Below are 12276 nucleotides of genomic sequence, written 5' to 3'. Positions count from 1 at the left end.
TATATATATATATATATATATATATAGCGTTAGGATCAAATGTGAACTTCAAATATTGTATGAATGTATACCTAATTCTTGTCTATTGGATTAAAAGAAATGAATGGTTGGGATATGATAGTACATATTATTAACGTGTGGTAGCATTTACTATATAATTGCATTTATTTAATTATAATAATGGTTAAAAAGTAAATATGGAAGGTAAATTTTCATGGGATATCAATTTAAATTTAAATTTTTGTTTTTATTTATGTACTGCAATCGTTTTTTATACATTGCTAAAAAAACATGAAATGTATTTCTTTCTTTAAAAATTAGATTTTCTTTTTTCACCACCTGTAATATTTGATTTTTTTTCCTGATCATGAAAATAATTAAGAGTTAATTGTTGTGGCTTATTTTATGTCATTTTTGTGCTTGTGAATTACAATCTTTTAACAATTCTTATGGTTGATACAACATTAAGAATCATTTTTTTTAAATAAAACTTTTTATATATATATCATGAAAATCGTTAAGAATCGATTTATTAATTAAAACTCCATGCTTGATGATAAGAATGATTTTGAATGACATTTTTTGTTAGAAATTCTTGTAGAATAAGACATTAATTAGATGTCATAGTTGATAGTCTTGAAGAATAATTTAACATTCTTAAAGAATAAGACATTAATTTCAAGTGCGTAACTAACATTTTGAAATGATAAAAAAATAGATAATATATTTGAAGATTTACATTTGAAATCAAAATTAACATTTCGATCTCTGTTCTCAAAAACCACTTCAATTCTGCTTTCCATTCTTTAATAATCAGTTTTGTTAAGATTTTTATTCTTAAAGAACAAATTGTAATTCTACATCACGTTCAAAAGTTAGTTCTCACTTCACAATTCATTCTTTCAGCATTAATAACAAATTATAAATCAATATTATAGATTTGCAAAAGAAAAAGAAACTAAACATATTCTACAAGAATGTGATTAGATTCTTAAATAATATAAAATAAAAAAAAATACCACACTGAGAAACAAAATCCCTAAAATTATTATTTTAATTCATAAATTCCTTTTGTTTTTTTCTTATTTATGTAAAGGCAAAATAGTTTAGGCTCGTGTAACTTTTATCAATTGACGTTAGTGAATATAATTTTTTTATATAAACAATTAATAAAGGAAAAGAATATATATGAGACCTACTTGATAATTATCGTATGAGTTTTAACCATGATTATGCTTTTTCCGATTGAATATTGATTTTCATATAGATAATGAAGGAGGACTTTATTTCGCTTCTTAATATGTAACTGATACCTAGAGAGATGGGTAGAAACTAGCTAATTATACTGGGTGCCTTACCTATCCTACATAAGAGTAATCCACATTAGTAGTGGGGTAGAAAGGTCATCCTGAATATGAAGAAAACAGAAACTGTTGTCTTCCCCTAAAGTAATCGTTCGTGTGAGAATAAGTAGACTAGTGATTCAATTGAAAAAGACCTAACTCCCTCATATTCAACATCTCAGCTTTACAAGATTCTCTCTTTAAGAGACATGATCAGAAAGCAGTCATGAGGGGTGAGAAATTAAATGTTTTAATTATTTTCTACAGTTAACTATAGCCATATTAATTAATATTTTATTTTTTTTCTTAAATTGTAATTGGTCTTTACATTCACACAATATTTGTTGGATATATATGAACTTTTCTCTCTCTCTCTCTCTCTCTCTCTATATATATATATATATATATATATATATATATATATATATATATATATATATATATAAAAGACAGTAATTAGGTTGTTGTTGAGTATCTATCAAAACAGTGTTTATTTTATTACAAAGAGAATATGTGTGCAACAGGTCACCATTCCAACAAAAAATTCTGATTACCTAGACGGTAACACCCAACAATTCCGATCACCCAAAATTTAACACAACAGCCGACCATCAACCAAAAATAAAAGATTAATTAGCCGGTAAAAAAATAATTAGTCGTTGAAGAGCAAAAACTCAGCCGGTAAAAATACAATTAGACTATGAAGGGTAAAAACCCAACCGATGAACAGTGTTCAGCCGCCAAAAAAATTACTCAGCCGATTGAGTTACTGTTCACAAGTACACTTGAAAATTGTACGTATAATACATAGTTTAGCTCTATTTGTATTCAGGATTTTAGACCTACACGTTGATTTAACTTAGAGTTCTGCATGTGTGTGTGTTTGTTATGATGTAGGTAATAACGAATTGTGGATCTACATAGCCCCTAGGAGCTGTAAGAATCCCACATGCCTTTGATCTTTAACCTACTATTTAATTTGATAAAACAATATAAATCAATTAATCCTTATTTCGGAACCTAATGAGAAAAGTATGCGACTCCCAACAAAAGTTTCGACTCAAAATATCTGTTCAAATATCATTGTTTTTAAGGTCGATTCTATGGTAACGTTAAGGTCCCGAGGTTACATTCCAGCACATTTTCATTTAAAATGTAAGGAGGTTAGATTGATTTTTTTTTTCTTGATCGGCCGGGAGAAAGAGAGTGGTTTGGTGTTTGGATTGCGACATAATTAAGCAATGGTGGGGTACTACATCAAGAAAATAAATAAATAAATAAGCTATTTGTAAACGTTGGGGAATTATAAGTATATTTTTATTATGAGTAATTAATATTCCTTTTGATAGCGATATATTGCATACGTAGACGTGGATTATTGACACAATAACGATAAAAATTGCCAACAAATTATTAAAAGAATTGGATGGAATATATGCCAAAAGTTGATAAGTACGTAACATACATTTTAGAGTAGAATCATAGTAACAGAGGCATTCGCTAATTAAACCCAGTTACACAAATTCTATAACTCCACCGAAACATTTTATTGTAATGTCGAGAAGAGAAGGAATTTAAAGTCGCAAATAAAACTTGGTCTTCAGTTTATGAACGGGTCATTGTATTCAAGATATGAATCCAACGATGACGATAAAAACTCATCCATGATCATATCTTGAGAACAAACGGGGTAGAATAAATTAGAAGGTGAAAAAAAGTTATCATCACTTGATGATAGGATGCTATCAATGTCCCATGAAAAAGGCTCCGTCCAAAAATTCCGTTTGTAATCAACAAGTTGTGGTGTAACTTGAGTTGTAGCTCCTGAATCTGATCCATTAAACAAGTATGACGATAAACTACTGCTTGAAGAAGACAATGGTGATTCAGTCAATAAAATTTCCAAGTCGTGCTGAAGTTCTAATTCTGAGTTTTCGACAGGATTTTCTATATCATGATTTGGTTTTTGGTTCCCAACGTGTTCACTTTGTAACATTGTTTGGCCTATTTGGGATCGTTTTTTCAAATGTGTATGCCAACGATTCTTTATTTCGTTGTCACTTCTTCCCGGCAAATACGCTGCCATTTCTGACCATCTGCAATTAAATACAAGAATATGATAAATAAACCACTACAAATTAAGTCCAATATTCTGTGCTCAAGTGTTATGTAAATTCATTTTTAAAAAAAATTAAAACTTACTTGTTGCCAAGCTTGTTATGTAACTCAACGATGATATCTTCTTCTTCTTTTGTAAAATTTCCATGTTTTATGTTTGGGCGGAGATAATTCATCCATCGAAGCCTGCAACTCTTCCCACTTCTAGATAAACCTAACATGGGTAATTAAAAGAACATTAAGTAAGCATGCATATATATATTTGTGAACTTTCAAGAACATGGTAAGTGGTTAATACCAGCAAACTGGGGAAGTAAACGCCAGTTCCAATGGCCGTATCTTTGGATGTATGCTCTTAGCTTATTGTCTTCATCTTCACTCCATGCACCTTTCTTCACTCCATTTTTGTTAAAACGTGGTGCCTTTGCCATCTTTATCTCTTCCAACTCTCTCTCTCTCTTGATATTGATGGCAACGATAAATTATGGACTAAGTTTACGAAGGCTAGTATTCTTATATATATAATGCTAATCCAGAAATAAGAACGTGTTCCAATGGAGTAAAATTCATTCTTTATACCATATAAAATAAAAGAATTGTTGTCTGTTGAAAGTACAAAATTTTTTAATGTTGAAAAATGCAAAATGCAAAATGCTCTGCAACTTTGTGATTAAAATATGGATGGAGTGATGGAGGGACCGCAAAAAGTTATGCGCGTCATCTTTGAATTAAGCTTATTTTAGTGTTCATTTTTCAAGGGACGATAACATGGGCTCAGCCTCGAACAAGTTCTACTAAATTTTACTCGGTAGAGCTGAGCAAATTGGTCTCTTAAACCAACCTGGACTAAGGTGAAAATTGGTTCAGTATTTCTCTGATGCAAACTGCTTCAGATTTTAACTGGATCCGTGGCAAAAGTACTATATCCTATATATAGAATCGATTAGGGTTCGTATGAAAACAGCTTTGAAAAAATAGACACATAAATATTATTTTTAAGAGAATTTGGGACTTCTTCACCGCCAAAGAAAAAAAAAAGCACATAAAAAAGAAATAAGTTCCGTTCATCTAGTTGTCATCCTTAACTTTTGTAATAGTTATTGTTTTGCTCGTTGTTATTGACGATATTTTTCTTTGGAACCGACAAATATATTAAAAGCCCCCGTCACCGTCCGCTTAACAAGTCACTAGACGGCACAGGAAAACACGAGAATAAGCACAAAAGTTTACATATAGATAAAAGGAGAAACTGACCAATCAACCAGTGGCGGATCTAAAAAAATTTACTACTGGGGTCCATCTTATATAAAAAAATGAAACAAAAATTTGAAAGTAGAAAAAATCAGAAATTTTGAGATTTTTTGAGAGTTTTTTCTGTTAAAAATGCTACAAAAATAGTTTTTTTTTTTTTTTTTTTTCAGCACAAGTGCGTGCCAATAGGTATAATTTTAGCAAAAGATGAATTTTTGAGGGGTTGGTTTAGTAAAATGGAGGCTGGAATAAACTTGTAAGTGGGGTCCATGGACCCCCCTTCTTACACTGTGGATCTGCCACTGCAATCAACCCATTTGTAATTATAATTCCTTCGCTTATGTTTGATCAACACGAACACCTGAGACATAATAGTATCTACCACCATTGTTGGGGACGAACGTATGTTTTTAAGTACCCTGTCACACCTCGCCTTCCAAATCCACCGGTGGGATGTCAAATCCACCAAGCAAATTACACCATTTGTTTGCAAATAAAACGTAATATAATGGTAAAAAGGGGTATCGATCCTGGGGAAATGGTTGTATTCAATAATCAATGCAATCCAATAGAACTAGTGTAAATAAACTAACTACAATAAAACTAAAAAGGGTGTTGTGATTGCTTGAAAACTAAAAGACTTGAATAACTAAAAAGCTTGCAATTTAGCAAGATGGTGAGATGCTCAAATATTGGAGATAATTGGTTAACCAAGACAATTCAACACAATGAACATTTGTGTGTTTATCATTAGGATTCAACATGAAGCTTATCATTCATCCCAAATTAGTTATAGCAATCCTGAAACATGATATGCCTAGATTCCTCATAGGTAGTATAGAAGTTGGGAAAGCCCACAACACACCTTCTTAATCAAAATCAAGGATCCAATTGAAGCAATTGAACCCAAGAATTTGATTAGCCTTAAGAATGAAGGAATCCACAATTCCTAGAGGATGTCAATGCTTACATATCCATAAAGGATTTATGATTCATAAGCTAGAGATGATTTCTACCATCATAAAGCCCTTGTTCTAAGTAATTTAGTGATTCAATGCTAAAGAAAAGAAATAAACCAACAATTGTTCATTCAAGTACAAAGCTCATGATCAAAATATTAAACAAGCATAAGAAATATGAACTAGAATCATAAACATAAGATAAATGACAATTAAGCATGAATCCTTAAAAAACCCACAAACATCCAAGGATTTTAGCCAAAGTTAACCAAAATAGAGAAATTAGCCACTCATGGCAACAAAATAACAATCACAAAAGTGTTTTTGCATCAAGAATCTACCAATTAATTAGAAAGATGAGAAGAATGAGTATCCAAGCTCCAAAATCGCCTCTAATGCTCTCTAATGGTGGAAAATCAAAGTTGTTGCTGAAAGATCCAACCCCCAAGGTAAATGGTAAACAAAATGACCAAAATGCACAAAAGTGTGCAATTGCGCGGGTACCCGCGCGCTTGAGATTCCACCCTCGCAAGTGTTGTTGGAATGCTATTGGTCCATTTGTCTCCACTAACCATTCCACTACCCAAGATTCCCTTGGTCCCCTCCATGATTCACATGTTTTGAAATTGGCCAATTACCTTCAAGCTCTAAATATGGATAGCTCATGCCCAAAATAAAAATCCATGACCCATCTTCAAAAGCCCACTTCATCCAAATCTACAACATTTTAAGCCCAAATCTCCTTTGATGGATCCGTAAAGCCCAATAATGCATCGAGAAGCCCACTAAGCCCACACCAATCAAACCGCAACCGCAATGAGCTCCAAAACCCTGCAAAATATCTCATGCAAAATAGAAAGTACCCGACACAATCCATGATAAAGAAAATAAAGAATATACAATGCAATACTAATAAAAAGAGCTAACAATACTAAAATAAACTAATAAAAATAATGAAATAAAATAAGCTATCAAATCACCCTAAGCTTAAACCTAACTTGTCCTCAAGTTAGAACAAGACTAAAATGAGGTCGGGATGAGCTAAACTACAAAGGAAAAAGAAAGATACTATAGAACTTGGCCAACATTAGTCAACATGGTCAGAATCAGTCCTTCATGGGCCCTATGCATCTTCAAAATGTTCTCCGCTTTAGAGCCATAAACCACATTCTCGAACCACTTGATGGGCGAATAGATCACGGTTGGATGCAGTCGTGGTGTGCAAGACAAAGGAAACAGAGGATGCGCCCAGTGGGGGCACTTTAAATCACCAATGCAGATCATAATGCATGAAGGGAAGACGCTTCTTCACAAACAATGATTCCTACATTTGTCAGGTTAAAGTGTATAATAACGAAATAGGGTTTTGAAGCACGGCCTCTGGGCAAACATCTGGTTTCAGAGGCTTTTCCCTTGTACTGTCATTTACAATCTACCGTCTCATCGTCATAGCCTTTCCTCACAAAAAATAAAAACAATTTAAAAATTCTACTTATCCTAAATCTAAACCTAACAACTTAAATCTTTAATCTTGAACTTATGTTATTTGGTTTTCAGCCTCTTTGTAGCTCGATTTTTTTTTTACTTTTTTTAAGAAGAGAAGTCTTGAACTTGAATTCTTGTTCTTCTTTTTGTGTTGCTCTTTTTCTTCAATTTTCTTCTTTGTTTTGTTGCCTTTCTTTAATATTCTTCATTCTTTCTTTTTGTCTTCACCTTTCCTATTTCTTCATTTTTTTGTGTTTTCTTTATGGAAGGTCTAAGGAATTTAACCATGTAACATAGGACCCCAATAGTGAAAATGGAGTAATAGATAGAGGCTAACATGAACTCCTAATGATCATTGATAATGTGTCAAGATCTACTAAAAAGGGTGGGGAATGACTCAAAAATGGGTGTTATTGAAAAAACTTGGTCCTAAAAGATGTGAATTAGGGACCCGTTTCAAAGTTCATCAAGCACCTCGATGCAAGGTGTGATGAGCAAAATCTATCTAACTATCTACTCTAGACCCCTAGAAAAATGATGACCTATCCTAAAAAGGTGGTGAGAATCTAACTAAGCAAGGCTCGAACAAGACTCAGGAGTACTAAGGGGTATTCCCCCCAAAACTAAGATGCGAGTCTTCAATATATTCAAAATACCTTACCAAGCTAATCTTTTCTAGCACATATCGGTTTGACCAACCACATCCCTTCTCACCTAGACCCAATCAAGCTACCTGCATCTGACCCCCACACAAGCGGTCTCAAAGTGGTCTGTGAGGCTCAAAACGTGTCCCATTTATCCAATACAAGGAATTCCATATCAAGACCCGGGACCAATCTATGATTCAATACTTATGACCCAGTGCTATGGTACCTGTAGGGATGAGAAGACAAGAGAGAACAAAAATGCATGAACTTAAACAATAATGCATCTAGAAAAATGAAAATTAGAAAAGAAAGAAATAAAATATGCAATATTTTTGAATTTTTATGCAATTTTTTTATGAATGACCTAAATGGCTTACTCTAAATGCAACAATATACAACCTAAATGCAATAAAAAATAAAATATAAGAACACCTCACCCTAAGCTTAAGATTAAGCATTGTCCTCAATGCTTAGGATGAGAGTAAGGAAGCATCGTACCGGGATCAAGGTGGAGGAGGCCCGCGAGGACGGTAACCACCTTCAGTCTGAAAATGATGCCAAAGATCCTCTATGTAGTTGTTTGTGTGAGCTTGTTGCTCCTCTATGCGCCGAATGACTGCTGTATTTCAGTTGACCTGTAGGTGCAAGGCAGCAAGCTGAATGTATATATCAAGAGGAAACTCGGGCTCGGGCTCGGGCTCGGGCTCGTTGTGTTGTTGATAGGACTAGAACTCATGTTGTGGATCAAAGTGTGCTCCTAAAGGCTGAGCATAAGAGGGTGGTGGCAGTTGTCAGATTGGGAGGTCATAATGGTCTTCGACCTCAAATGGGCTATCAACATTGCTAGTGTCGACTTGCATCTCATCATCATCACCGTGTAACTCTTCACGTAAGAACCAAGTTTTGGGATCACTAGTGGTAAAGGCAGATATGCTGATATTAGGTAAGATGTAAACTGATTCCTTGGCATGATTGAGCCTAGAGTGCTAACGATTGTTGATAGGTACCAATAATTCCATCCGGGTGAGAGCGAAGCAGTCGAGGAGGTAGAGAGGTGGTTCATCTACTGGCACATACTCAGACTTGGGAAATTGAAGGCCTATACCCAAACCAATTAGGGTAATGAGGCCTCCAATGCAAATGTTGCCAGTGGTCTTCGTGCGTATGCGGTCACATTTATCCAAGAAAAAGGTAGCAAAACCGGGGCAAGACCAACAGCGGCTAGTCATGCAATAGAGGAAATATAGCTCGACTATGTTTATTTGTCCTGGCTTGTGATGACCAAAGATTGAAGTTGTAAGGATCCGGTGAGAGATTCTCCAAAAAGGATGGATGATGTAAAGATCTTTTTGGTGACTTGGATTGAAGTTTGGAAGACTAGTGCTATGAGTCCAAAACTCTACTTTGGGTAAGCTCTTGAATTGGGTCCATTGATAACTATAGATGTCGGTGTTGTTGACATCATATATGCCCATGATAGTGCTGAGGGTTTCGTATGGGTGTCGGTGTTGCCGACCCTGGAGTCTGAATGTGAGCACCCCCTCCGTGTCATCCTATGCATAAATGGAGAGGAACTCAAGTGTGGGTTTCTTGTATGTGCGCGCAGAAAGAGCTGGGTAATCTTGCCAACGTATGTTGAAGAACAATTGTTGCAAGAAATCGTCAAGGCCAAGGTGGATCATCGAATCCCGTTGGTAAAATTTTATGGCTCGGATCGCACGTTTTTGGAGGTTGGACATGAATTGCTTGATTTGTACACTAGTGAGGACAAGGTTACCACCACGATCGACATGCTCCGCGGAAACATTTTTGGTTGATCACGATGATTGACCTTCACGGGAGGAACCATGAGACGCAGGAATGGTTTTGTTCTTTCCCATTGTACCTGTAAATAGCACCTAGCAAAGAAAAAACTTGGCCAAAATTATCCCTCACACTCACCTCACTCCAATCCAATTGAAACAACCCAAAAATACCACCCAAAAATTTCGACTTTTATTATAACAAAACCACGAGACTGAGTATCACATAATAAAACCATATGCTGCGTGTTTCAAAAACCATAATAAAATACTGTGAGAAAAACTGTATAACAACTGTATCCAAACATATCAAGAACACTAAATCAACTCCCAGGACAAAACTGAAGCTATGGTGTGTGCGATGCCATCATCCCGAGCTCTTCCCTTTGCTTGCGGAAGTACCTGAAACCAAAACTGAAACTGTAAGCACGAAGCTTAGTGAGCTCCCCAAACTACCACATACCATACAATACATAAAAACACATACTGGGCCTTGCCCACTGACTGGGACCCCCTGTCCCCTACATTGGACTGAAGTCCGACACTGGCTGGGACCCCCGTCCCCTACATCGGACCGAAGTCCGAAGCTAACTGGGACTCCCCGTCCCCTACATCGGACCGAAGTCCGAAGCTAACTGGGACTCCCCGTCCCCTACATCGGACCGAAGTCCGAAGCTAACTGGAACTCCCCGTCCCCTACATCGGACCGAAGTCCGAAGCTAACTGGGACTCCCCGTCCCCTACATCAGACCGAAGTCCGAATCTGACTGAACACGGCATAGCATAACATATCATCTAGCATAAACACATAACTCCTGTCTGAGCCACGAAGGCGTCAAACATACTAGCTACTGTATTGGACCGAAGTTCAGAAACTACGGCTAACTGAACGAGCCGGCATTGTGGCCTTAGACCCGTTCCTACTGAAGGGAAACTCACCTCGTGAACTGGCTGCTGTGTGAATGGCTCTGGAAGCTAACTGCTGCTGCTCCGGTATCTCCCCGGCTACAAGTCCATAAACACACTCAATCAAATGCTAAACACTGCACTGGGGTAAAATGACTCTTTTACCCTTAGTCAAAGTCAACTCTCTCGGTCAAAGTCAACCCACAGTTGACCTGACTCGCCGAGTCTCTAGTCTCACTTCTCAACCCTAATCGTGGCTACTCGTCGAGTATGGCATCGACTCGACGAGTACCCTCTCGATCCAAGAACTCAGACAATCTTCATCCGACTCGCCGAGTCATATGAACAACTCGACGAGTTGTTCTTGAGCTAAGAAGATTGCCTTGGACTCGCCGAGTTGTATGAACAACTCGTCGAGTCCCTCCATTACTGAGTCTGCCCTCCAACTCACCGAGTCCACTCTACTACTCACAGGCTTCCACTCGACATCACTCAAAAAGGGGAAAAACGGGACTCGCGACTTGACTCGCCGAGTCGTTCATCCGACTCGCCGAGTCACATCCATGCAGCTACTCTAAACTCGATTCTGCTTGAATCCAGCGTTTGAAACTTATAGATCTGGGCTTCCTTAACTCGATTAGAATGTAAAGATTCTATCTTTACGTGCCCATAAGCGACCAAGAAGATATTAAGGCTCAAAAAGCATAATAAAGGCTAGATCTAGGGTTCTTATGCAAAGCATCTTCAAAAAGGCAATAGATCCGGGCTCTACAACTCCTAAATGAACAGATCTAGGGATATCTCGACCTATTAAGGCATCCATACAACTATAAGGCTTGGAAAATGCATCAAACTAGCCCTAGAAGAGTTCTAATGGAGGTCTAAAGCATAAAACAGAAGGAATCCGAGAATACCTCAATGAACTCTAATTTGCCCTTGGATCTTTACTCTACACCTCTTCTCTTTGCTCCTTTCTTCTTCTTCTTCTTCAAGCCTTCAAAATCCACACACAAAAGCACTTAAAACAATAAGGGATGGATTAGGGTTTTCTCACAGCTCTCTGAGGGTGAAGGAGGCGAGTTTGGGGCACATAGCATTGCTTAAATAGTGAGCAACCCGGGGATTTAGGGTTTCTTCCAGGCAGGCAGACTCGCCGAGTCCCGAATATGGACTCGCCGACTAACACGTGCACGAAAACTCGACCCTACTCGACGAGTCAGGCCATAGACTCGCCGAGTCCCTCAATAAAACTTCTAAATAAATGCCACGGAAGCAACATACCAGAGACGAGGCGTTACAATTCTCCCCCACTTGTCTCAGACTTCGTCCTCGAAGTTTATTGCGGCTGAATCTGCAAATAACTTCGGGTAATGCTCTCTCATTTCTTCCTCAGCCTCCCACGTCCACTCAGACCCCTTTTGGTGCTGCCACTGCACCTTCACTAACTGAATTGCTTTGTTCCTCAAGGTCTTTGTTTTCCGGTCCAGAATCGCGACCGGCCTCTCAATATAATTCAGGCTATTATCAACCTGAATATCCTCTAGGGGAACAACTGCTGACTCATCCACCAAGCACTTCCTCAACTGAGACACATGGAAAGTGTTGTGGATCTGGCTAAGCTCTATAGGAAGATCCACCCGATAAGCAACCCGACTCACTCGGGCCAAAACCCTGAAAGGACCAATGAACCTGGGCCCCAGCTTGCCCCTCTTCTGAAACCTGATGACACCCTTCCAGGGTGAGACCTTCAGGAGGACTATATCGC

At 37.3% G+C, this 12276-nt stretch overlaps 1 protein-coding gene across 1 annotated transcript; it reads right to left on the bottom strand.

The window, feature by feature from the left end:
• Window positions 1-2822: 2822 nt before the first annotated feature.
• On the bottom strand, window positions 2823-3929 carry LOC111914411 (transcription factor MYB58). Its single transcript, XM_023910156.3, has 3 exons — window positions 3760-3929; window positions 3546-3675; window positions 2823-3439 (listed from the first exon to the last, which is right to left on the bottom strand). Exons 1-3 carry the CDS (start codon window positions 3890-3892, stop codon window positions 2944-2946), a joined length of 759 nt encoding a protein of 252 aa, XP_023765924.1. The 5' UTR covers window positions 3893-3929; the 3' UTR covers window positions 2823-2943.
• Between the last annotated feature and the right edge of the window lie 8347 nt (window positions 3930-12276).

The sequence above is a fragment of the Lactuca sativa genome, chromosome 3 (genome assembly GCF_002870075.4).
Source record: "Lactuca sativa cultivar Salinas chromosome 3, Lsat_Salinas_v11, whole genome shotgun sequence".
NCBI lineage: Eukaryota > Viridiplantae > Streptophyta > Magnoliopsida > Asterales > Asteraceae > Lactuca > Lactuca sativa.
Note: the sequence above shows the minus strand (reverse complement) of the source record. Positions and strands in the feature narration are given on the sequence as shown.

Bases quoted from the DNA above. Each gene is read 5' to 3' on its own strand.
- LOC111914411 (XM_023910156.3), bottom strand. From the start codon at position 3,892: ATGGCAAAGGCACCACGTTTTAACAAAAATGGAGTGAAGAAAGGTGCA. The intron at 3,676-3,759 runs GTATTAACCACT...TACCCATGTTAG, and splicing joins TTTACTTCCCCAGTTTGCTG to GTTTATCTAGAAGTGGGAAG. The intron at 3,440-3,545 runs GTAAGTTTTAAT...ATTTAATTGCAG, and splicing joins CATAACAAGCTTGGCAACAA to ATGGTCAGAAATGGCAGCGT.